The following is a 27,731-nucleotide window of genomic DNA, read 5'->3' as shown; positions in this document are numbered from 1 at the left end:
ATTCCCAAATGCGGATGTGGTCAAGGGGAAGATGACGGTCTCCTTGCCGCCGTTTGTCACTCGGCATCCCAAGGAAGCTAAGGAGGAGTGATCATGGACCGCGCCAGCGTCGGGACGCACTAAGCTGAATACCGATGGCAGTTTCATTGCGGAGACGGAAGCGGCAGGAGGAGGGATGATTTTGCGCGATGATCGAGGAGAAATCATCTATACTGCATGTAGAGAGCTGCGCACATGCGATAATGCGCTCGGAGCGGAGCTTGCGGCTTGCAAGGAGGGCCTGGAGCTGGCCCTAAACAGGACCGGGTTGCCTATCACGGTCGAGCTTGATTGCGCGGAGGCTGTGGCGATGATCACAGCAAATGGGGAGGATCGTTCGGTGCACCACACCCTCATTCAGGAGATACGAGATTTAGCGACTGCCGCTGGAAGGGAGATCTCATTTACTCTATGTTTCCGGTCACAAAATAAATGTAGCCATGAACTTGCCTCTTACGGGCGACGAACCCCACGAACCGCTGTGTGGTTCCACTCGGGGATTGACCCTGTTGTACGTCTGGCCTCCGCTGAGAGACCACCTTGAGTAATGAGAAATCCCTTTTCACCCGCAAAAAAAAACTTACACATTTAACTATAATGGAAAACAACTTATTTAATTTTAGTGCTGATGTATGAATGAGCCCCCTCTCTTGTTTCCTCTAATGGTTGCCACGCGTAACGACTATCAATTCGTCCGAAATATTCTTGCAATTATTTGAGGGATGAGAGGCAACATATGCATCGTTTCAACTGAAGTTCAACTTGTTTAATTTTGGAGTTCTAAGAACAAACTTGGAATAGACGTTAGTTTAATTATGATTAGCAAACTACTCTTTCCTACTTTGTCACGATGCCAATGTGACTCATGTGCATTCGTTTCATTAAAAGACATGAAAAGAAATGAATGTTCCACCAACCATCACTTGTTTGAATAATGCTATGGCCTTAAAATATACTACTCTATGATCACATGAATGGATAGCAAGCTCAGGCTTCTCACTTTACTTCTACATATTGGCAACATTAGCTTTAGTCTATCATCAAAATAGGTGAAACTCGTGTAAAAACGATAAGGAAATGATGATAGAGGAACAAAAGAGACAAAAACATAGGAAACATCGGGAAGCATGGAAGATCCAACAATTGTAAAGAGCTATGATGGAACTAGTGGCGGCGCCAAGAATTGGCCAGGGCCCGGGCCGCCCCGGGCCTCACGACCCAGGCCATGGTCCAGGCTGTATAGAGTCTGTCTCTGGCTCTCTGCTGTTGTGATGGAACTGCCATTGTTTATGTTCTTCATGAAGACGACGTGCACCATCTCTCCGTTTTATTAGCACAGTTTCCTTAGTTTCACAATCTAATTGTGGGTGTTTAGTTCATCTCAGATGTTGGTGAGAGCAAAGAGTCAAACTGGCTCGTGAGTGTGTAACTTGAGGGAGACATTATAATTATAAGGTTAGTTGTTTTTCTGGGTAATACTACTCCAAATGCAAGTGTTGGCCAGAAATAGACCAACAAATGTAGTGACAAGGAATAAATAACAAAGATGTATATAACTGGCAAATAATGAAATGTTTTTTTTTCACCACGACATATATTATTCATTGCTCCTGTGCAGTCACCCCTCTTATACTTAACATCTTCTTTCCCACAGGCAAACATGTACTCTAACGAAGGTTACTACGGAGCCTTCTGATTAAAACATATATGATGGACATGGAGGCGGTGGACACGCATGGAAAGATCAGTTGGGTGACCTATAGTGATTCCCTTATATATATATACCACAAATCTTTGTCTGACTAGATAGCAAATGCCAGTGCATCATTCCACTTGTACCCTTCATTTATACTACTATATATTCCAGTGCCCCACTTCGCCTCTACCCTCTATATATACCACTATGTTCGCACAACTAGGTATCAAATATAGTGCCCCACTTCACTTCTACATGTTTTTTTTGTGGTTGAATCACTTCTACATGTTAGCAGCATTAGCTTCTTAGTATGTCAAGTAGGTGAAACTCACATACAAAGTAGATGAGGAGAGGATGAGAAATGAAAAGAAGATACACAAAGCCGTGGGAATAGAAGACAACGGGAAGAACAGAAGACCAAATGGTTGTGAAAATGTAGAAATGAACTATTATTATTGATCTTCAGTCTAGTGATCCACTGATCCTGGTACAGTTCCGTCAAGGCTTTGAGTGTTAAGGTAACCAGTGCCAAGTGGCTCAATGCTATTTGTACTGAATTAATTAGACCACATTGGGAGTACTAACTAGTGAATAATTTCCTACTCTCGTCATGTTTCCTACTCTCTTCATGTCACACTGGAAGCTTACTATCTTCCTGTTGTAACTAGTGTGTCCGAGAAATTATATATACATATTACGAGGTCAGTTTTATGTCTGTTGTTTTACTGGATGACATGACTACTTGGTCTATTCTGCATGTGAGTGCCAGCCTGGAAGAGCCTGAGTAAAGCTGCAAGATGGATGCTTATTGCCGGCACTGGTAGCAAAAGGATCGAGCTACCTTTTTTTTAACTCAAATTATCAAATTAATTATATTTTATTTTCTGGATGAGCCCCCTCTCTTGTTCAAGAGTTTGGATTTCTTTTTATTTTCGCCTTTTTCCAATTTATTTGGAACTTCCTGATTTTATTTCATTTGAATGGTTGCCACCTGTGTGAAACCTCGGTCAATTCATCTGAAATAGTCTTGCAGTGGTTTGAGGGATGAGAGGTAACATACGCATAGTTTCCAACTAAGGTCAACTAAAGGAACAAAATTGGACTATACGTTAGTTAGTTGAATTATTAACAAACTACTCTTTCCCACTTTGTCACGAACACGATGCCAATGCAACTCTTATGCACTCATTTCATGAAAAGAAAATGAATGCTCCACCAACCTTCACTACGTTGAATAATGGTACTATGGCCTTTATATATACTACTCTATGATTACCTGAATGGATAGCATGCTCAGGCGTCTCACTAGCTTTACTTCTGCATATTGGCAACACTAGCTATAGTCTATCATCAAATAGGTGAAACTCATTTACAGAAGATAAGGAAATGGTGTGAGAGGAATAAAAGTGACAAAAACCCATGGAACAGGAGACACCGGGAAGAATGGAAGATCCAACAATTGTAACAAAAAAAAAGCTATGATGAAACTGCCATTGTTTATGTTCTTCACGAAGACGATGTGCACCATCTCTAGTTTTATCAGCACTGTTTTCTTAGTTTTACAATCTAACCATGGGTGTTAAGTTCATCGATAGTGGTCAGAGCTAAGAGTCACACTGGCTCGTCAGTGCGTAACTTGAGGGAGGCATTATAATTATAAGGTTAGTTGCATTTCTATTGTTTTTCTGGGTAATACCACTCCAAATACGAGTGTTCATCGTAAAGAGACCAATAAATGCAGTAGCAAGGAATAAATAACAGAGATGTATATATGAATGGATTTTTTTCACTACTCCATGCATTACGCCATTACCAGTCTTATACTTAACATCTTCTTTCCCACATGCTAATCGTGATTACTTGTAGATGGTGCACTTACCTTCAATCCACGCTAACCAATAACTATTCCAGTGTTACGTCTCTCCTTTTGATTATCTTCTAGCTAAACAGCCACTCTGTAGTATTAGTAAGAGGGGGAAGTCCCCGTAAAAAAAAGTAAGATGGGGAAGGGAGCTAAGGATTTACCCGACATGAGATATATATTCAAGGAACCCTAAGATGCTATCCCAGTAAGAATGTGTTGTCGATTCTTCTTATCCAATACTTATAACATTTTAATGATGTCATGTGAATTGCTGGAAAACATGTGAAGTTTATTGTGGCTAACATAATGATGGAAGTTTTGTAAGATACTGGTCCAATCAATTTGTGTTGTCACGTCCCGTTTTCTTAGTGAAGTTGCTATAGAGTGTAACAAAAGACTAATTTTATCGGTCATCTATGATATATATGATGTCTTGACGTGGGGTTTTATAGAGTGTAACAAATGTTGGCACTTAACTGATTTATCAGCCAATATTGTGGACAACGAAATAAAGTACTGAGTTGCGAACCACATCCATGCCTAAATGAAGACAGGAATAGTTCAAAAGCATACAAACCATGGAAGCAAAACATAATGTGCACAAAAATTATTAAATATGCAGGTACAGTTTGCGATCTATTCTCAGGGCAGAAAAAACCTAGACAGCCGATAATTCAGACCATCCAGTATCACATCCAGCTTTAAAAATTTTTGAAGAAAGGACTACAGTCTACAGAACACGCTCAAGGCTCAATATAGTTGTGAAGATATATTTTTTCCACCACTGAAAACAGAGTAGATGCCATCTGGAAGAGCCAGCTTGCATCAGTTAATGCCTAACTCTGTTTGCATGAAGATAGCCTGTGAATGTAACAACTTATATCAATCTAGGCAACAATTTATATCAATCTAGGCATATTGGATACCATGCTAACCGAGGGTTAATATTCTAACCATTTGCTGGTCTTAAATCACGATATAACAGATTAACAACATAGCTTCTTCCATATATACCCGCTACCTTGCCGGGCTGGGCATAAGTAGAACTACATGTAACCCTTGATTGATGCACACCAGAGGAGACTTAGTCTTTGCCAGCCGTTAATCTCTTCAAACAAAGATACTGCAGAAAGAACGCAGATTTTCAGCTTACAAGAACTAGAGCAGGGAACCAACATCCGCATTTATACAAATCTAAGACAAGCTTTTTGGGATGGAAGTAATATGATTTTCAAGAAATGATTGTATATCTTGGACCATATAGAGTTTGAGACAAAACATCCTTTCACAATTAAGCAAATCTTCATTTTGGAACTGGCGCCGCTTGCTGGAAGAATGACATGTACCAGTAGGCTGAGGAATGCCCCTCCACGTGCTTTTGCTTCCCTTAGCTGCGATCACAATCGCCTCCTTCTCTATGTTGGCTTCGCCCCTGATCCTTCCGGCACCACCTCTGAAGGGCAACACATCCATTGCTATAGTTTTTGCACTAGAGATTTAGGACACTGAAATCAGTTAAAAACTTAAAATAGATTAGTTATCAGAGCAAAAGAAATCTACCACAATACAGTAAATAGTTACCCTCGTAGCTCCAAACAATTGGCAAACAGAGAAGCAAGCCGGCTGAATTATCCATCAACAACTCTTTGTTGTTTCTTGAAGTTCTTTGCACTCGGGGCCAGCTGATCCTAACTCTCCAATCCGCAAAATGTAGACCATAGAAACATGTCAACTTAGGTGCAGTCTAAAACGTAAGCTTTGTAGTAACATAAATAAGGATCTAGGCCTGCAGTACACTAACCTTGTGAAAAAATTCCCGGCAATTGAACTCTAGGGCTTCCATCCATAAGATCATAAACATATCACCCTTTAGCAAATTGCAGCTAACATATATTTCAGTTACTATAATCTCAACCTTGTGGCGGGACGGTCAGCTTAGGAGCTTGAGCATCGCCTAGGTGGAGCAGTGGTGCCATTACAGGGTCCAACTCAGCACGGGAGGGAGGGTTACGGCCTGCCCTCGACGGAACGGCAGCACGGCCCGTTGGCGGCAGAGAACGCGCTCTGCGCGTGCCAGGCCACGGCGACGGTGCTGCATGCGTGCGCTGGCAAGGAGATGGCCACGCGGAGCTACCAGGAGGGTTGGGCGGCGCCGAACGGCGTTCTGCCATGGTGTTGCCCCTGTCGGCCGTTACGGTGGTTCTGCCGCTGCAAAGCACGCTGGCGCAGGCGGCCCAGGGCGCCACCGACGCCAGGAAGGCGCCAAGCGCGCGTGTGAAGCTCCGGACAAGAGGGAGGGACTGCGAGCATCGAGCCAAATGCACAGTGGGCATGTGACTGAAGTTCTGTCAGGGAAACGACACTGAAACTCTGAATTTACTAAATATGAACAAAAACAGTGCATGCCAAGTGTTCGACAGAATGATTCTGGCCTCTAGGGATTTTTCCTTGAGCTGATTTTTGGTGGAGTGGTCTCTCATTGCAACTAGAGGTTGTCTGAATTTTGGTGGAATTTTTGGGGAAGTGTAGATATGAATTTCACCAAATTTGGCAAATCTGGTCCAAACTTGCAGTGAGTGAAATTTGAAAATTTTGAAAAGAAGAAGAGTGGATCAAGAGGGTTCTAGGTTGTGGGTACTAAGGACTATCCAGGGGAGTTGGCTTGGGCTCAAGGATCAAAGGCATTAGGGTACTTGCTTTGTAAATCCCTTAGGTTCAAATGAAAAGACAGAATTATTTTGGAAAGAGAAATAATTGGAATAAAATCCAAAAATGGATTTTTTTTAGTTTGGACAGAAAGTTTGGGTTGTTTCAAAGTGGATGGAGAGGTTTTGGGAGGTCTCTCCACATGAGGCAAAATAAAATCATGGGTGGTTCCAAAATGAGAGAAGCCTCAAAAACTCCTAGGGTTTTCCTTTTAAATGAAAATAATCAAATTCAAAAAAAATACACTTGAGAGGAGAAGAATTCAGAAGAAAAGTTTCCATAATTCAAACACCCAATTTGAAAAGGATGTAAATGAAAATCCTTGCCAAAGGTGAAAGTTTTTAAGAGAGAGGTTTTCTGAAAAAAAAATTAAATGGCCTCTCTTCAAAAACCAACAAGGTTTTTGCTAAAAACCAAAAGAAAATTTTGGAGTGTCACAACACCTACCCCCTTAGGAAAAATCTCGTCCCCGAGATTTCAGCTGATCCTTAAATAAGTGTGGATTCTCTGCCCGAAGAAAATCCTCTCTTTCCCAAGTTGCTTCACTTTCGGTGTGATTGCTCCACTGAACTTTGAAAAACTTGATGGTTTTCTGTCGGGTCCTCCTTTCAGACTCCTCTAATAATTTTACTGGACGTTCCCGATAGGTGAGGTCTGGCTGCACGTCAATGTTCTCATGGGATACTTGTTTCTCTGGTTTGCTTACGCACTTCCTTAATTGGGAGACGTGGAACACGTAGTGGATGTCGGACAATTCTTCGGGCAAGTCTAACTGGTAAGCTACCGTGCCTCTTCGTGCCACTATAAAGAATGGTCCAATGAATCTTGGTGCTAAATTCCCCTTAATCTTAAACCGTCGCAGTCCCCTCATAGGTGATACTCGTAGGTACACAAATTCACCGGGTTCGAATCTGACCTCACGATGTTTCCGATCGTAATAACTCTTCTGTCGGCTTTGAGCGGTCTTGAGTCGGTCCCTGATTAGCTTGACCTTTTCCTCGGCTTCTTTGAGCATGTCTGGACCGAAGATACGGCTGTCACTTGTCTCTGACCAATTTAGCGGGGTACGGCATCTCCGCCCGTACAAGGCTTCAAAGGGTGCCATTTGCAGGCTGGCCTGGTAACTGTTGTTGTATGCAAACTCGGCGTATGGTAGGCTTTCCTCCCAACTGGTCCCATAGGTGAGGACACATGCTCTCAGCATGTCTTCTAAAATTTGGTTTACGCGTTCAGTTTGTCCATCAGTTTGGGGATGGTATGTTGTACTGAAGGCCAGTTGAGTTCCCAGAGCCTGTTGTAGATGACCCCAGAACCTCGAGACGAACTGAGTGCCTCTGTCGGATATTATAGTCTTCGGGACTCCATGCAGACAAACTATACGGGAGAGATAAATCCTGGCAAGCCTCTGAGTGTTGTGGGTCGTCTTCACTGGAATGAAATGTGCCACCTTGGTTAATCTATCGGTGATGACCCATATGGCATCATTCCCGTGTCGTGACCGAGGTAGTCCGACAATGAAATCCATCCCTATTTCCTCCCATTTCCACTCAGGTATTTTGCTTGGTTGCAGTAGTCCGGCTGGTCTTTGATGTTCAACTTTTATGCGTTGACAAGAATCGCAACATGCAATGAATGTGGCTATGTCCCTCTTCATACCGTGCCACCAAAATCTTTCCTGAATATCCTTATACATTTTGGTTCCTCCAGGGTGGATCAAATATGGGGCGGTGTGGGCTTCAGCTAGAATTTGCTGTTTGAGGTCCTCTATATTTGGCACGCAGAGTCTGTCTCCGTACCATAATATTCCTCCATCGTCTATGACGAACTCTGAGGCCTTGCCCATACTCACCTTTCTTTTAATTCCTTCGATGCTGGGGTGACCAGGCTGAGCTTCTTTAATTCTCTCCACAAGGTCGGGCTGTATTTCCAAGTTTGATATGGTGCCTTCCGCGATCATTAACAAGTTGAGTTTGGCAAATTCTTGTTGGAATTCAGGTCTCAAGCTTTGCAGACTGTTTTCGTCGGAGCTGGGGTTCCGACTAAGAGCATGGCCACTACATTTGTTTTTCCTGGATGATAGTGGATACCAACATCATAATCATTTACCAATTCCAACCAGCGTCGTTGCCGTAAGTTTAGTTCTGGCTGTGTGAAAATATATTTGAGACTTTTATGGTCCGTGTATATTTCACATCGATTTCCAAGTAAGAAATGCCTCCATTCCTTGAGTGCATGAATGACTGCTGCCATTTCTAAGTCATGAGTGGGATAATTTTCCTCATGCTTGCGAAGTTGCCTTGAAGCGTATGCGACAACCTTGCCTTCTTGCATCAACACGCACCCGAGTCCCTTTCGGGATGCGTCACAATACACTTCAAAATTCTTGTGTATGTCTGGCACAATTAATACCGGTGCTGTCGTTAATTTCCGTTTTAGCTCTTGGAAACTTTTCTCGCAGGCTTCTGTCCATTCAAACTTCTTGTCCTTCTTGAGTAACTGCGTCATTGGCTTGGCTATGGTGGAGAATCCTTCAACAAATCTGCGGTAATATCCTGCCATTCCCAAGAAACTTCATATGTCCGTTACGCTGGCTGGTGACTTCCAGCCAAGTACGGCCTTGACTTTCTCCGGGTCCACTGCAATACCGTCTTGGGTCAGCACGTGGCCTAGAAAACCTACTTGTCTTAACCAAAATTCGCACTTGCTGAACTTGACATACAATTGATGTTTCCGGAGTTCCCCTAGCACAATCCTGAGATGTTCCGTGTGCTCTTTTGGTGTCTTAAAATCTGGAAAAGTGTGCACGACCAGTTGGCATTTAAGCGCGGGCGCCAGACTGTCAAGGAATTTCTCCATCTTCCTGCTTTCAGTCATACGCTCTTCATTGGCGTAGCGAGACAATAGAGTAAATTGACCGTTGTAATCTGACACTGTCATGTTCCTTTGTTTGAGGTCATCAAACTCTCTCTTCTTGATTTTCATAATACTTTTAGGAATGTGTGCACCACGGAAACCTTCCTTGAAATCATCCCAGGTTATATCACTTTCGTTGGGGTGCATGTGTAGAAAATTCTCCCACCGTGATGCAGCTGCTCCTGTGAGATAGTGCGGGGCATATAGTGCCTTCTCGGGGTCTGAACATTTTGCAATAATTAATTTTCTCTCCATATCTCGAAGCCAATCCTCGGCTTCAAGAGGCTTGTCGGTATGAGAAAATGTTTGGGGACGTGTCTTCTGTAGCTCAGATAACTTGGAATGTTGCTGATACTGTCCATGGTGATTTCCCATGTTGATGACTTGGTTCATCATTTCCCGATGTTGTTGCTGACTCTGCTCATAAAGGCGGCACATTTGGGAAAGTGCCGTTTCACTAACCGGTTGACTCGACTGCTCTTGTGCGAAATTGTTGCCCGGTCGAGTGCCATAATTTTCCTCTGGTGGAGCTGGCATGGAGCGAGTCCAAGGACGAGACATTTTTCACTCTGGGGATATATTTTGTAAAACCCATAAGAAAAGCGAAAAGGGTCGCAAAAACAATTCCATAAATGCACAAAGCTGGCAAATAAATTAAATAACCAAGCTTATCGGAGAAAAACAAATCGATTTGCGCACGGAGAAGGACTGCTCATTACATATCTTACACGCGGGCGGTAATTATACAATACATCACTCAGGATATGCGCACATAATCCTGACATGTTATTTAGGCTAGTGCACTTCTCCCAGTTCCTACATGATGCGCAAACAAGCTACTTCCCATATCTTACACGGCCGTACATCGCATGACGGCTAAGCGTACTTAGTCAGAGATGTTGATGATTTCCTTGGCCCTGCCAAGGGTGGGGCGTAGCGAGGCTGGGGACTCAACTTCCGCCTCACTAATAGGCTCCATACGAGTAGCGCTGCGCCGAGTAGATGTAGCGGGTGCTAGGGGCGGAACCACACGAATTAACTCTTATGCTAATAACCGATTAGCGATCGCACCTAGTGGCTTCCTACAGTCAGCCTGGCTCTGGTACCAAGCTTGTCACGACCGGTTTTCCAATAAAAATGTTTATTGAGAAACCAATCTTTTGAGTCCAGTATGAGAAAAATCCTCCTTACTGGTAGACAAATTCTTGATACAATAAGCCAGTAGCATAAAATATATTACAGGGTCGAGCTACGGTTGCTCAACCAAATTATTACAAGCACGCCAATAATTATACATGATGGCGGATATGACACAGTGGTGTGGAGGCATACTACTGACTCGAGGATAGGGTGGTGGTGGAAAATCACAGCGGGGAGTGAGATACATGACTCTAAAACTGGCATCTCATCGAGCGTCGAGGTGAGGCTCGATGAATTTATTTGGTAGCGGAAGCGGATATAATACAGTGACCAAATCCAGGGTCGCACGAGACTGACTGGGATTCCTCTAGGCATCGGACTCGCTATCAAATTCTTCATCCATGAGATCGCCTTCGTCAGCATCTGGCCAAATCAACAAGCCAGGTGAGTACTTTGAAAGTACTCGCAAGACAGTTCGGACGTAAGATATAACAAATGCATGCATGGATGTGTCATGATTAATTTTACCAATGCACATTCAAAATTTAGCAAGCAAGGTAAGTAAAAAGGGAATCGGCGGTAGTCCGCCTGAAAACCCAACAAAAAGAAATAATAGGAAACCGATGGGGTGTCTGAAGCGACGCCTCGAAGGGTGAACAAATAAATAAAGATCATGCCGCAGTCGGGCGTCTAAGCGACACCACGTAAAGGGCTTAAACTGAAAATAAAAGACATGCGTGCCACAGTCGGACGTCGGGGCGACATCACAGAAAGGGCTTATATCGAAAGTAAATAATAGCAATGCCACAGTCGGACGTCTGAGCGACATCGCAGAAAGGGCTTTTATTGAAAGTAAATAATAACAATGCCACAGTCGGACGTCTGAGCGCCATCGCAGAAAGGGCTTTTATTGAAAGTAAATAATAACAATGCCACAGTCGGACGTCTGAGCGACATTGCAGAAAGGGCTTTTATTGAAAGTAAATAATAACAATGCCACATTCGGACGTCTGAGCGACATCGCAGAAAGGGCTTTTATTCACAAGTAAATAATACTCACAATAAATATTCAATTCATGATAATAAACGGGTTAGTCCATCCACAGGAATAAACATTTAACCGGACTTAGCACTCATGTGATTCACCGGAGTCTCTGTCATCAAAACTGACATTTGTCAGGATAAGATAATACCGAACTTGAACATGGAATAGATGATTCAAAGGAATATATCACTCTGTAGAGTTTGTACGAAAATTTTTCCCACAGCCAACGGATTTCCGTAGTCACGGAGGACTAGTTCCGTTTACGGTCTTTCGGAAGAAAACACAGCTAGCCAGTACACGCCCATCCTACCTCTCGATGCCAGGAATCACCCTAGACATCGTCCAAGAAAAACTTTTGAGACGGGGAGATCACAATCTCAAATAGCATGGGATCAAATTTATATACGCGCGCTCTAAGGGGTGCCCCCCTCTCGGTCCCAACCGGAAACACCCATGCCCCCTGACCGGATGACTGGCTTTAATCCAGGGCCATGGAACCATCATCACGGCCTCTCCTTTTGGTGTGTACCAAGAAAGCGGTTTGCAACTTACTAAGCCATATTCCTTGCGAAAAACATGTGGTAGTACAGGGAAGGGAAAATGGAAGGAACTGGACCGATACGGGTTGACACTGAAGTCATATAGTCTGGCATAAGACTGGCATGCTACAACATTGCCATCTTACCCATCCTCATGCCAACACATGGCCATGCATACTCACATCCATCCACTTATGGATTTCCGAAACTCACTTTCCTCATCGTTGCATGTAACATGACATTCGTCGGTATGTTCATCAACATGCCATGAAACTACTTAATGCAAACATGCCAAAACAATCATCATATCAAAAGTTCAAACATGCTTGCCTGGTTTAGAGTAGTCAGAGCCTAGCTCGGTGAAGTTTGCGGTCCCGTCACCTCCTTCGGTATCTACGGTATAAAGAAAATATACGCGCTATCGTGAATACCGTGAGGTGCACAAAAATTTCTCCAAATATTTTTCAAATAAATTTGATAAAAAAACTAGACAAAATTTCAAAGAGGACAGAAAAAGAATCAATTAAAAATACTCTTCTGTTTAAAAGTTATTAGTGTTTTTATCCAGGGACCTATCTGTAATGAAACAGAAACTTTCCAGGGTTTTCTTTATAAAAATAGAAAACGATTCGATTGAAAATACGCCGGCCCAGAGGGGTGACGTACTTTGGCAGAAGACGCCTTCAGAAAACGGTTCGTTTAAAAAGAACTGAGAGGCTAACGGGCGGGTCCCACCCGTCAGGTTTGAATTTTCAAACGGGGGACGAAGCTCGTCGGCGCCCGAGAGCCGCGGTGGTCGCTGGCGGCGATCCACGGCGAGGCAGGGAGATCGGAGAGTACCTCCGTGTTCAGGGCGCCATTCCGCGTCTGTGGGAGGTGGTGGTGGTCGCCGGCAAGTACAACGTCGGCGGCGACGCTGGCTCCGGCGGACGGCGATTTGGGTGGTTGTGGACCTCGTCGGAGAGAGCTGTGAAGATCAAATTGGAGTGGGGGTTAGACTCTTAGTTGCTCGAGAGGGTTGCTGACGAAGTTGGGGAGCCGGAGATGGCCTCACCAGAGCGAATCGAGGTGTAGGCTGAGGCGAAACGGGGCGGCCGGAGTCGAAGAAGAAAGGCCCCTCGAGGCTCTCCCAGTGGCTAGGCGGGGTCTAGTGAGGTGGTGGAGTTGTGCGGGGGCGAGAGCAAGCTCGGGGGTGCTATTTATAGCCGGCCCGAGGCGGTTGCCGTGAACGGATAAGTCCGGCGGGTGATTACGGCGGCGCTGTGGCGGGACGGTCGGCTTAGGAGCTTGAGCATCGCCTAGGTGGAGCGGTGGTGCCATTACAGGGTCCAACTCAGCACGGGAGGGAGGGTTACGGCCTGCCCTCGACGGAACGGCAGCACGGCCCGTTGGTGGCAGAGAACGCGCTCTGCGCGTGCCAGGCCACGGCGACGGTGCTGCATGCGTGCGCTGGCAAGGAGATGGCCACGCGGAGCTACCAGGAGGGTTGGGCGGCGCCGAACGGCGTTCTGCCGCGGTGTTGCCCCCTGTCGGCCGTTACGGTGGTTCTGCCGCCGCAAAGCACGCCGGCGCAGGCGGCCCAGGGCGCCACCGACGCCAGGAAGGCGCCAAGCGCGCGTGTGAAGATCCGGACAAGAGGGAGGGACTGCGAGCATCGAGCCAAATGCACAGTGGGCATGTGACTGAAGTTCTGTCGGGGAAACGACACTGAAACTCTGAATTTACTGAATATGAACAAAAACAGTGCATGCCAAGTGTTCGACAGAATTATTCTGGCCTCTAGGGATTTTTCCTTGAGCTGATTTTTGGTGGAGTGGTCTCTCATTGCAACTAGAGGTTGTCTGAATTTTGGTGGAATTTTTGGGGAAGTGTAGATATGAATTTCACCAAATTTGGCAAATCTGGTCCAAACTTGCAGTGAGTGAAATTTGAAAAATTTGAAAAGAAGAAGAGTGGATCAAGAGGGTTCTAGGTTGTGGGTACTAAGGACTATCCAGGGGAGTTGGTTTGGGCTCAAGGATCAAAGGCATTAGGGTACTTGCTTTGTAAATCCCTTAGGTTCAAATGAAAAGACAGAATTATTTTGGAAAGAGAAATAATTGGAATAAAATCCAAAAATGGATTTTTTTTTTAGTTTGGACAGAAAGTTTGGGTTGTTTCAAAGTGGATGGAGAGGTTTTGGGAGGTCTCTCCACATGAGGCAAAATAAAATCATGGGTGGTTCCAAAATGAGAGAAGCCCCAAAAACTCCTAGGGTTTTCCTTTTAAATGAAAATAATCAAATTCAAAAAAAATACACTTGAGAGGAGAAGAATTCAGAAGAAAAGTTTCCATAATTCAAACACCCAATTTGAAAAGGATGTAAATGAAAATCCTTGCCAAAGGTGAAAGTTTTTAAGAGAGAGGTTTTCTGAAAAAAAAATTTAATGGCCTCTCTTCAAAAACCAACAAGGTTTTTGCTAAAAACCAAAAGAAAATTTTGGAGTGGCACATTTACCCCGCTAAAGGTGTGCCGCAGAGCTCCTGGTGTGTCCCATCTGCTCTTTGCAGATGACACGCTGCTCTTTTTCAAAGCTGAAGAGGAGCAAGCAAGAAATGTGAAGCAAGTCCTGCATGCTTATGAGAGAGCCACCGGACATAGCATTAATCCGGCCAAATGCAGTGCCTTATTTGGTGATGCGTGTACAAGTGAAGAGCAGCAGAAAGTACGTGCAGTTCTTAATTTTGTGACAGATTTGTTTGAGGATAAATACTTGGGGCTACCCACACCGGAGGGTCGCATGTCTCGTGGGAAATTTCAAAACTTGCAATCCAGATTATTGAAGAGAATCATAGCATGGGGAGACACGTTATTCTTGGCTGGAAAGGAGACGATGATCAAAGCTATTGCGCAGGCTATACCGACGTATGTTATGGGGGTGTTTAAGCTTCCTATGTCTGTATGTGATGACCTCAACCGCATGGTCCGGAACTTATGGTGGGGAGCATCGGAAGGGAAGAGGAAGACACATTGGCTGGCTTGGCCAAAGATCCTGGCGCACAAAACACAGGGCGGGCTGGGTTTCCGAGATTTTCGCGCCTTCAACCAGGCCCTCCTTGCCCGGCAGGCGTGGCGCTTACTAATAAATCCTCACAGTTTATGTGCGCAGGTGCTCAAGGCGAGGTACTACCCTGAAGGCAGCCTAGAGGATACAATCTTCTCAGGCAACGCCTCCCCTACGTGGCAGGCCATTCAGTATGGCCTTGAGCTCCTCAAGAAGGGCATCGTCTGGCATGTAGGGGATGGCCGTAACATCCGGATTTGGCGAGATAAATGGATCCCCCGCGAACCTTCACGCCAACTTATCACCCAACAGGGTACCTGCCGACTACGACGAGTGGTCGAGCTCCTGCACGAGGATAGGTCATGGCGCCTTGACCTGCTCCATCGCTACTTCCACCCGGCAGACGTGGAGATGATCTCCAGCATTCGTACTTCGACATGCGTCACCGACGACATCATCGCATGGGCCCCGGAGAAGAACGGTATCTTCACCGTTCGATCCGCTTATCGGTTCGCCATGGACGAGCGCGAGCGTCCACTGGCCACCGCCACGAGTAGGGCACCAGATGGTCATCGCGCCATCTGGAAGATCATATGGGGGTGCCCTGCTCCCCCAAAGGTACGCGTGTTTGCTTGGAGGATCGTTACGAACTCTCTTGCTACTTGGGCAAATAAGCTCTCTCGCCATCTTGAGGTTTCTGACCTATGCCCCTTATGTGGATTGGAACGGGAGGATATGTTCCATGCTTTCTGCAGGTGCCCGTTGGCAAAGGAGTTGTGGCATGCTATGGCCACGGATTGGTGTATCCCCAAGGTGGAGGACATCCTGTACACAGGACCGGAATGGCTATTTACCCTGCTGGACCCCCTTGACGAGGCTACGAGGATGGTCGTCCTTATGATCATGTGGAGAACCTGGCATGTCCGGAATGAGATCACGCATGACAAGAAGCCGCCACCTCCTGAAGCCTCACGACGATTCTTGCATGGGTACATTACTTCACTGCTCTGTATCTAACAATTCCCAAATGCGGATGTGGTCAAGGGGAAGATGACGGTCTCCTTGCCGCCGTTTGTCACTCGGCATCCCAAGGAGGCTAAGGAGGAGTGATCATGGACCGCGCCAGCGTCGGGACGCACTAAGCTGAATACCGATGGCAGTTTCATTGCGGAGACGGAAGCGGCAGGAGGAGGGATGATTTTGCGCGATGATCGAGGAGAAATCATCTATACTGCATGTAGAGAGCTGCGCACATGCGATAATGCGCTCGGAGCGGAGCTTGCGGCTTGCAAGGAGGGCCTGGAGCTGGCCCTAAACAGGACCGGGTTGCCTATCACGGTCGAGCTTGATTGCGCGGAGGCTGTGGCGATGATCACAGCAAATGGGGAGGATCGTTCGGTGCACCACACCCTCATTCAGGAGATACGAGATTTAGCGACTGCCGCTGGAAGGGAGATCTCATTTACTCTATGTTTCCGGTCACAAAATAAATGTAGCCATGAACTTGCCTCTTACGGGCGACGAACCCCACGAACCGCTGTGTGGTTCCACTCGGGGATTGACCCTGTTGTACGTCTGGCCTCCGCTGAGAGACCACCTTGAGTAATGAGAAATCCCTTTTCACCCGCAAAAAAAAACTTACACATTTAACTATAATGGAAAACAACTTATTTAATTTTAGTGCTGATGTATGAATGAGCCCCCTCTCTTGTTTCCTCTAATGGTTGCCACGCGTAACGACTATCAATTCGTCCGAAATATTCTTGCAATTATTTGAGGGATGAGAGGCAACATATGCATCGTTTCAACTGAAGTTCAACTTGTTTAATTTTGGAGTTCTAAGAACAAACTTGGAATAGACGTTAGTTTAATTATGATTAGCAAACTACTCTTTCCTACTTTGTCACGATGCCAATGTGACTCATGTGCATTCGTTTCATTAAAAGACATGAAAAGAAATGAATGTTCCACCAACCATCACTTGTTTGAATAATGCTATGGCCTTAAAATATACTACTCTATGATCACATGAATGGATAGCAAGCTCAGGCTTCTCACTTTACTTCTACATATTGGCAACATTAGCTTTAGTCTATCATCAAAATAGGTGAAACTCGTGTAAAAACGATAAGGAAATGATGATAGAGGAACAAAAGAGACAAAAACATAGGAAACATCGGGAAGCATGGAAGATCCAACAATTGTAAAGAGCTATGATGGAACTAGTGGCGGCGCCAAGAATTGGCCAGGGCCCGGGCCGCCCCGGGCCTCACGACCCAGGCCATGGTCCAGGCTGTATAGAGTCTGTCTCTGGCTCTCTGCTGTTGTGATGGAACTGCCATTGTTTATGTTCTTCATGAAGACGACGTGCACCATCTCTCCGTTTTATTAGCACAGTTTCCTTAGTTTCACAATCTAATCGTGGGTGTTTAGTTCATCTCAGATGTTGGTGAGAGCAAAGAGTCAAACTGGCTCGTGAGTGTGTAACTTGAGGGAGACATTATAATTATAAGGTTAGTTGTTTTTCTGGGTAATACTACTCCAAATGCAAGTGTTGGCCAGAAATAGACCAACAAATGTAGTGACAAGGAATAAATAACAAAGATGTATATAACTGGCAAATAATGAAATGTTTTTTTTTTCACCACGACATATATTATTCATTGCTCCTGTGCAGTCACCCCTCTTATACTTAACATCTTCTTTCCCACAGGCAAACATGTACTCTAACGAAGGTTACTACGGAGCCTTCTGATTAAAACATATATGATGGACATGGAGGCGGTGGACACGCATGGAAAGATCAGTTGGGTGACCTATAGTGATTCCCTTATATATATATACCACAAATCTTTGTCTGACTAGATAGCAAATGCCAGTGCATCATTCCACTTGTACCCTTCATTTATACTACTATATATTCCAGTGCCCCACTTCGCCTCTACCCTCTATATATACCACTATGTTCGCACAACTAGGTATCAAATATAGTGCCCCACTTCACTTCTACATGTTTTTTTTGCGGTTGAATCACTTCTACATGTTAGCAGCATTAGCTTCTTAGTATGTCAAGTAGGTGAAACTCACATACAAAGTAGATGAGGAGAGGATGAGAAATGAAAAGAAGATACACAAAGCCGTGGGAATAGAAGACAACGGGAAGAACAGAAGACCAAATGGTTGTGAAAATGTAGAAATGAACTATTATTATTGATCTTCAGTCTAGTGATCCACTGATCCTGGTACAGTTCCGTCAAGGCTTTGAGTGTTAAGGTAACCAGTGCCAAGTGGCTCAATGCTATTTGTACTGAATTAATTAGACCACATTGGGAGTACTAACTAGTGAATAATTTCCTACTCTCATCATGTTTCCTACTCTCTTCATGTCACACTGGAAGCTTACTATCTTCCTGTTGTAACTAGTGTGTCCGAGAAATTATATATACATATTACGAGGTCAGTTTTATGTCTGTTGTTTTACTGGATGACATGACTACTTGGTCTATTCTGCATGTGAGTGCCAGCCTGGAAGAGCCTGAGTAAAGCTGCAAGATGGATGCTTATTGCCGGCACTGGTAGCAAAAGGATCGAGCTACCTTTTTTTTAACTCAAATTATCAAATTAATTATATTTTATTTTCTGGATGAGCCCCCTCTCTTGTTCAAGAGTTTGGATTTCTTTTTATTTTCGCCTTTTTCCAATTTATTTGGAACTTCCTGATTTTATTTCATTTGAATGGTTGCCACCTGTGTGAAACCTCGGTCAATTCATCTGAAATAGTCTTGCAGTGGTTTGAGGGATGAGAGGTAACATACGCATAGTTTCCAACTAAGGTCAACTAAAGGAACAAAATTGGACTATACGTTAGTTAGTTGAATTATTAACAAACTACTCTTTCCCACTTTGTCACGAACACGATGCCAATGCAACTCTTATGCACTCATTTCATGAAAAGAAAATGAATGCTCCACCAACCTTCACTACGTTGAATAATGGTACTATGGCCTTTATATATACTACTCTATGATTACCTGAATGGATAGCATGCTCAGGCGTCTCACTAGCTTTACTTCTGCATATTGGCAACACTAGCTATAGTCTATCATCAAATAGGTGAAACTCATTTACAGAAGATAAGGAAATGGTGTGAGAGGAATAAAAGTGACAAAAACCCATGGAACAAGAGACACCGGGAAGAATGGAAGATCCAACAATTGTAACAAAAAAAAAGCTATGATGAAACTGCCATTGTTTATGTTCTTCACGAAAACGATGTGCACCATCTCTAGTTTTATCAGCACTGTTTTCTTAGTTTTACAATCTAACCATGGGTGTTAAGTTCATCGATAGTGGTCAGAGCTAAGAGTCACACTGGCTCGTCAGTGCGTAACTTGAGGGAGGCATTATAATTATAAGGTTAGTTGCATTTCTATTGTTTTTCTGGGTAATACCACTCCAAATACGAGTGTTCATCGTAAAGAGACCAATAAATGCAGTAGCAAGGAATAAATAACAGAGATGTATATATGAATGGATTTTTTTCACTACTCCATGCATTACGCCATTACCAGTCTTATACTTAACATCTTCTTTCCCACATGCTAATCGTGATTACTTGTAGATGGTGCACTTACCTTCAATCCACGCTAACCAATAACTATTCCAGTGTTACGTCTCTCCTTTTGATTATCTTCTAGCTAAACAGCCACTCTGTAGTATTAGTAAGAGGGGGAAGTCCCCGTAAAAAAAGTAAGATGGGGAAGGGAGCTAAGGATTTACCCGACATGAGATATATATTCAAGGAACCCTAAGATGCTATCCCAGTAAGAATGTGTTGTCGATTCTTCTTATCCAATACTTATAACATTTTAATGATGTCATGTGAATTGCTGGAAAACATGTGAAGTTTATTGTGGCTAACATAATGATGGAAGTTTTGTAAGATACTGGTCCAATCAATTTGTGTTGTCACGTCCCGTTTTCTTAGTGAAGTTGCTATAGAGTGTAACAAAAGACTAATTTTATCGGTCATCTATGATATATATGATGTCTTGACGTGGGGTTTTATGGTCGTGACTACTAACAAGTTTTATAAGGAGCAATCGCCGGCGCGTTTGTTGTATGGCACAACTTTTTACTAGGTAGGAGATTCCATGCAAAAAGCAAAAAAGGAATCTATCACCATGCAACAAGCAAATCTCTAAGTACACACACGAAGAGAAATGTGAAATTACTGACTACACAAAGGAAGAGATAAACAAGATGATATTCGAGCATCTATGGCTGGATACACCAAATCAAACCCCTCAAACGCCCGCGGTCAACCTATGGTTGGATGGTTAGAAGGACAGTCGTATCTCCAGTCATCCGGGTTCAAGTCTCGGTGCTCGCATTTATCTTGGATTTATTTCAAGATTTTCAGCGATGCGTATTCAGTGGGAGGAGACGTTCCAGTCGACTAAGAGGCGCCTACGGTGACTTTGTAAAATCTCAAGATGATATGCCGGCTCAGTCTCTCAGAGGTGCTTATAGGGGTAGGGTGTGCGTGTGTGCGTTTAAGGGGGTGAGTGTATGCGTGCATATATGAGCACTTGCATCTGTACTGTGTTAAAAAAAACATGGTCGCGCTCGGGCGCGTCCATGCATAGTGAACGGTCACATCTCAAATAATCTCTTCCACAACTGATACATCAATTAAGAAACCTCAAATCCATAAAATTACATGCAACGTGAAACCTAATATAAGTGCAGCTCGTCCGACTCCACCGTGTCCGTGTCTAGTGGCCGGTTGCGCCCCTTGGAGTGTTTCTCCGGTCGTCGGTCGATGTGAGGTCAACGGCATCCATCATGGTTGGAGGCCCCGTCAACCATGATGTGTGGATGTGGCGCCCAGTGTTGCAGGCCATCCGTTGAGGCGCCAGAGAGTGCGACTCCACCTCGTCGACGTCTACAGCGAGGGTTGTCGCGACCTCAAGCGCCCTCCAGCTCGCACGACAGGCACACCATGCCATACACTCAGCAGACGGACCAAGGATGGCCATCACCCGCGCGCCAACGAAGGGGGGCGTTTGGATGCCAGATGGAGCACACCGCCTCCACGAGGTAGCGATGACCTGCCTTGCGCCGGATCCATGCACCATTTGGGCGGAAGCGATGGATTCGCGCCGGATCGAGTTCAATAGATGTCGGGCATTCTCCTCGTGGGGGCGGTGGAGCGCACTGCGGACGACTATCTCCTCCTCGGGCACGCCTGAGATGAGGTCCTAGTTCACGGATCAGTTGACGGAGGATTCTAATCCATTGCCTGCCATGCCGGAGATCGCCAGATGGGAGCTTGAGTGTGGAGTGGACTGGAGGAGAGTGGAGTGGAATGGCTAAGGTTTGGTCCAAGGAGCGGATGGGGGCGATTATATGTGGGGTCAGGGTGGGCCAGCGTGGGTCGGTCCCGACATGGCAGACACGTCTGGTTGCACCCGGGCCTCCTCATATCCGCCTCATATTTGGGCAGGATATGAGGGGTGATGGTCAACCTGGGCATTTGAGGCCGGCTTGAGGCGTCCGTCTGGGTCAGGTTTTTTTTGACCGGTCACTGACCGGGTCGTCCATCCGGGCATTTCATGGGGGTTTGAGGCGTCCGGATGTAGGTGCTCTTAGTACATTAAAACCAATTTTGAAGACAAAAAATAGTTTTCTAGCTCAACCATATGTCCTATTCATAATCTGTTTTTACTGTTGGCTTTGTATTGACGAGAGTTTCAACACTAGATCCTATATGAGTATATTTCAACAACAAAAAATTACAAATAGGTAACTAGATATTGTATTCCAGTGTCTCATTTCACTTTTACCCTTTACACATACCACAAATCTTCGCGTGACTAGATAGCAAATGCCTGTGCATCATTCCACTTCTACCCTTCATTTATACCACAATATTCCAGTGCCCCACTTCACCTCTACCCTTTATATATACCACTATCTTTGCCCGACTAGATATCAAATTCCAGTGCCCCCCCCCCGCCTCACTTGTACTCCATGTTAGCAGCATTAGCATCTTAGTACGTCAAGTAGGTGAAACTCTCATACAAAGTAGATGCGGAGAGGATGAGAAATGGAGAAAAAAGATACACAAAGCCGTGGGAATAGGAAACAACGGGAAGAACAAAAGACCAAATGGTTGCGACAATGTAGAAATGAACTACTATTATTGATCTTCAACCGAATGGATCTGTACAGCTTCTCTGGTTTAAACTAGTGTATTGATGACCAGTGGTGAGTGTTGTAACCAGTGCCCAATGGCTCAATGCTATTTGTGTTGAATTAATTAGATCGCATTGGGAGTAATAACTAATAGTGATTACCTTCCTGTTCTCATCATGTCACACTGGGAGGTACCTGATGTAACTAGTGTGTCGGAGAAATTATATATACTTATTACGAGGTCAGTTTGATGTCTGTTGTTTGACTGGATGACAGGGCTACTTAGAGCCTGTTTGGATCGGTGTTGCCGTCTGCCAATTCAAATTTTTGTACTGTAGGTCAGTAAAGATGGATGTGATGAAACGCAAAGAAATCAAACTTGTGGGGTAACAAAACCAAATGCATGAACATAGTTCAGATCAAATTACTTAATACACTAGTAGCCCTTTAAATATACTTGTATGCGAACTTGGTGCATTTTTTCCATGTGGATTCTAAAAGCTGAGGCCGGAAGCAGTTAATCTGAAGCCAAGAGAGGAATACTCTTCATATACTCTCTCTGTAGTAAATTCTTGTTGCTCCAGCTAACATCCATTCAGTCAGATCCGAGGCATATGCTGCCCCACCGAGAGTAGGATATCTTCCTGTTAAAGCAACAGATGTTCAGAAGTTGAGGCTCCAACCATTACAAAATGCACGCTTAGCTGCTTGAGTTAGTAGGTTGGTAAGAATGTATGATTAGTTTGGATCAACTTCCATTGTTCCCATTCTAATGCAGACATTCGCACACTTGTTATGTTTAGTTTTTATCGGCTTTAAACATCATCCGCTATAATTGTATATACTGTATAATCTGCAGAGGAAATTATTTAGTTGATGAAAGGTGGTGACTTGTTTGCCTCGTCTTAATAATATGAAATAAAATAGATAGATCAAATCTGTTCTCCACAATGTACCACAACAGTCGGTACACCGATCGACGAGGCACAATATTGTAAAGATTACACTGCAGCTGCATTTCTACGAACAACAAACCGACTAGAACTAAGACACCATATTAACCACCAATAATCCACAAAACAGCTACAGCTGAATTTTTTATTTGACCACTCAGAATTCCAAACGAAACTACGGATGATAACAAAGACATCGATACTAGTAGATGATTAGCTTGCCACCAGACAGCTACAGACCCCACATAAGCAAATGACTCCAAGCTATATAAGCTAGGTTGAGCATGTTCTAGGACTTCAAAGGTGTTGTGCCATCAGAACATGCAGCTCCAGCTTTATCGCTCAAGTCTAGAGTTAAGGATTAAGGCCTGGACCTGCTGGCTCAGCTGCACCAGAAACAGAACAACAGGTTAGTTGCGTAACCCATTAAGAAATGCTTGCAATATAAGAAAATGAGTTTTACTAAGAACTACAGCCCAAACAATTAAACGCAGAGTATTTGCAAGGATGTCCATCATCCAGACAATGAAGCAAGACATGAAGTGTATCAAATATCAATGATGTGATAGGTTGATGCAAAACTATAGTGACCTTTCGAGCTACATTGAAGCTAATATTCATATATAAAAGATATGCAAACCAGTTATCTATCAACAGAGGTTTTCAACTGAGATTTCCAGTAGTCCCAAACACTACTCTAGACAACTTAGTACCTCTGACTCTCTGAGTACACTTTAGCACTGCAAATACTACATTCATCTCATTAACAAGCTTTTCATTTGTTTCGTTCAATGTTTTTCACATCAAGCAAACTTTAGGATAAGAAGTGTCTCCTTCGCATTCCAGTTTTACTACTGTAATGCTACAAAGAGTTTAAGACGAGTTTTTTAAAAGTAGTACCTGAAGCATGTGGCATGAACATGCTGCACACATCATAGAAATCGTTCCTCACAGAATCCAGTGAGTTCAGGCACCTACAAGGAAAACAGTCCAGTAACTTGTGAAACTCCTTCCCATTTGCAGCTCACGAAAGAAACGTGTTAATAATTAGCAGCTCATGAAAAAAACATGATAATAATTAAAAACTACCAAAAATGCTCATCCCATTACAATTTGCCTCCATAGTTTTTTTTCCTCTGGTAGAATTATCGTAACAGCTTATTTAGAGGTCTTATGAATATCACCCTGGAGTCCTGGACATACTTGCTTAACAAGATATACACTTGCGTCCATAGACAATAATCTAACAAAGACAAGGGGTAACTCTAACAAAGAATGACACCTTTATTTTGAAAACTTACATGTAAAAAGGTGCTTGTAACATCAATTGGAAGACTGAAACATCAACAAGTTATATGTTTATTTATTGTATAGATGTGCAATATTCAGAGAAGAAGACAAAACTTAGTTTCCCTTTTATAGCTCTAAACGCTATGATAATTGGGGCATTGCCGTCACTGTTGTAAAGAGAACCCAGCTTATCGCTTCAATTGGAAGACTGAAACATCAACAAGTTATATGTTTATTTATTGTATAGATGTGCAATATTCAGAGAAGAAGACAAAACTTAGTTTCCCTTTTATAGCTCTAAACGCTATGATAATTGGGGCATTGCCGTCACTGTTGTAAAGAGAACCCAGCTTATCGCTTCAATTTTTGTTTCTAAATATTCATGGAATAGTGTTCCTACATTTAATACAACATTAGGATATGATTAACTAGAAAATTGTACTAGCGCAGTTATATTCCTAACCCAACAAGCTCAGTGGAGTCACCCAAATCTGTGTCTCTATACAGGCTGAATAAAATGAGTAGTTTACAAAGGCAATGAACATGCAATTGCATCAAAATATACTAACACTAATAAATATGGAAATATGTTACAGTAGATGAGTAGAGCACACTAGGCCATCACATTCAGTATGGAGATTTCAGTAACACAATGAACGAAAATACCATAGTATGACATAATGATACAAGGTACTAACCCATCTCTGCTCTTCTCCTGACAACACTGATGGAACTGAATGCAGCTGTTCTTCACTCTCTGAGCACCAATACTGCAATATGCAATAGCATACAATCAGAAAGACCCACAAAAACCGCTTTAATGAATGAAAATGAAAATTGCAGTTCTATCTCTTCACTTCAGAATCCTAAGCGAATAGATGTAGCACTATGATTATCTATACCTGAGTTAAGAGGTCAACTAAATACAACTATGAAAGCCCAGTGTAAGCAAAGCAATTTATTTCACCAGAGCATATGCAATATGAAACATTAATCCAATAGAAAATATGTATAGTTTCTCTAATGAAAGTGCTAATCCACGATAATGACTTTGAATAAGCTAGATATTTTACGAGTAAAGCGGTAGTGACTCATTGGCTTACTCCTCTGATTCCATAAGAATCACATGTATAGACCAAAAACATACATGGACTTTAACTTGATTAGGCAAGGGAACAGTTTGGGCATAATAATATTAGTTTCTAAGGATAATACTATTGATGTATATTAATAATCACACAAAGGCTAACCTTGCAAAACTATCAACTAGTTCGAATGGGATCAATTGACCTGAATATATAAGATAACTCGAGTGTACAAAACCATCCAAGTAATGTGAATGCAGCGGAACATGTTTCTCTGATCTATGTCACGGAATGTTGTGACGATAAAAGAGAGCATGATAATCCTCACCAAATTAATTATAAGAGACCCACGATGTGAGGTGCTACTCTTTGAGCCGCTTGATGTGTGCGGAACATATAATATTTGACAGATCTAAATTATTAAACATGACAATGGCTGAACAAACATGTTTCTCTGATCTATGTCATGGAATGATGTGACGATAAAATACAGTATGATAATCCTACCCAAATTAATTATAGGAGCCCCCACTTTAAAAAGGAGATGAAGTGATTCTTTGAGCCTTTTGATGTGTGTGGAACATATGATGTTTTTTTATCGATGTCGGATCATGACAATGACTGAATGGATTTTTTTAATCGGCTGGACCACTTACCACAGTACTCATTGAGCTGTCTGGTTCATGGGAAGCAGATCATATTTGTCTGATCCAAATCATCAAACGGTAACAACGGCCAAACAATTTGTCAGATCTAAATAATATAGTAGTATAATGGCCAAACAGTTTGTCGGATGCATATCACACAACAGTACAATGGCCTAATTGTTTGTCTGACCTAAATCATAAAACAATATAACAGACAAACTGTTTCTGGAATGCAGATCATAAAACAATACAATGGCCAATCGGCTTGTCGTATCTTAATCACAAAACAGTACGACGACAAAGTTGTTCGTCGTATCTAAATCTAAATGAGTATAACGGCCAAATGGATGTCACCTCTCCCCAAATAAATGGGAAGATCTACTTGTTGAGCTGCCCAATGTGTATGGGACGGATAATTTTTGTCGGATCTATATGGTAAATCACTGCAACATGCCCAACAGATCTCAGCCCTCCACATATCGACCAGAAGTGGCACTAATACGAAAGAACATCAATATATACTGTTGAGTCGTCCAACCAATGCAGGAAATGGACCATCCTTGTCAGATCTACGACATAAAACACTACAATGATGAAACAGACCGTAATTCTCCCCCAAGATGATTGGACACCTTACCATGTATCGAGCAGGGAGCTAAACACCTAATTTGCACGTCAAGAACCGAAACAATCACGATTCCTATACTGTTGCACAATCACATACAAAGAGGACATGAAAGAAGAAGAAAAGAGCTCACCATGCACTGCTTCCCTTGAGCTCAAGCACAAAACCGCTCACCTTGTCATAGTCCACACATGGCTTGTCTCTGAAAAACAGCAACCATATCCCCAAGCTAAAAATCAAACTAACCACTCTACACTAATGGTTGGATCACACAACACGGGCGGGCGAGCAAAGGAAAGGAAGCTTGTGTACAGCAGCTTGGCGATCTCGCCGATGATACGCTCGCCGTCCTCGCAGAAGAGTGTGACAACCTTGACGATGAAGTCTGGGGCGCTCCCTTCCTGTAGCATCTGCAGCTCCTGGAACTGATCGTCCAGCAAACCCTAGCCACCAAATAAAGACAAAACAAAACCATCAAATTCCCCGACAAATATCGCGTTACCTATCCACCTAAATGAATTTCCGCATAATTGGCACCAAAATAGTAAATAGCTTTACCGCGGCGAACATGTTGGCCACGAGGGTGTTGAGCTGGTTCAACATCGGGGCCGCCATGGCTACCCACAGCAAGGAGACTAGAGCTACCAAGGAGGAAGAAAGCTAAGCGAGGAGAGGAGAGGATAGGGAGTGAATGGATGGAGATTGGGGTTAGTAGGTGTCGTATATATAGGGGAGTTGGATTGCAAGTCCATGGCCATGGATGGCAATGGACGGCTACCCTTCCTTCTCTTTACAGCTCTCATTTATTATCTCTTTCGTCCTTCCTCATCTGAAAACTGCAACTTTTGATTATTTTCTAGATTGTTTTTTCTTATCATTTGAATGCCCTACTTGATTTGACTGGTTAGACATAGTTTCTTTGGATACCTTTTATTTTCAGAAAAA

At 43.5% G+C, this 27,731-nt stretch overlaps 1 protein-coding gene across 1 annotated transcript; it reads right to left on the bottom strand.

Annotated features, from left to right (window-relative positions):
- Nucleotides 1–23,095: 23,095 nt before the first annotated feature.
- LOC147963258 (histidine-containing phosphotransfer protein 1-like) lies at nucleotides 23,096–27,483 on the bottom strand. The gene is made up of 6 exons (XM_087527122.1): nucleotides 27,345–27,483; nucleotides 27,099–27,229; nucleotides 26,920–26,988; nucleotides 25,128–25,199; nucleotides 24,040–24,113; nucleotides 23,096–23,525 (listed from the first exon to the last, which is right to left on the bottom strand). The coding sequence occupies exons 1-6, from the start codon at nucleotides 27,399–27,401 to the stop codon at nucleotides 23,494–23,496; spliced, it is 435 nt and encodes a 144-aa protein (XP_087383248.1). The 5' UTR covers nucleotides 27,402–27,483; the 3' UTR covers nucleotides 23,096–23,493.
- Between the last annotated feature and the right edge of the window lie 248 nt (nucleotides 27,484–27,731).

The sequence above is a fragment of the Triticum urartu genome, chromosome 6A, assembly GCF_056163025.1.
Source record: "Triticum urartu cultivar PI428250 chromosome 6A, HENAU_Tu73, whole genome shotgun sequence".
Lineage (NCBI taxonomy): Eukaryota > Viridiplantae > Streptophyta > Magnoliopsida > Poales > Poaceae > Triticum > Triticum urartu.
The sequence above is the reverse complement of the archived record's forward strand: the minus strand, read 5'-3'. Positions and strand labels throughout refer to the sequence as shown.

What these genes read in the sequence shown, in the direction of transcription:
- LOC147963258 (XM_087527122.1), bottom strand. Translation starts at nt 27,401, where the DNA reads ATGGCGGCCCCGATGTTGAACCAGCTCAACACCCTCGTGGCCAACATG. An exon ending in TGGCCAACATGTTCGCCGCG is followed by an intron (nt 27,230 to 27,344) that starts GTAAAGCTATTT and finishes TTTGGTGGCTAG; the next exon opens with GGTTTGCTGGACGATCAGTT. An exon ending in CTCAAGGGAAGCAGTGCATG is followed by an intron (nt 25,200 to 26,919) that starts GTGAGCTCTTTT and finishes TGCATATTGCAG; the next exon opens with TATTGGTGCTCAGAGAGTGA.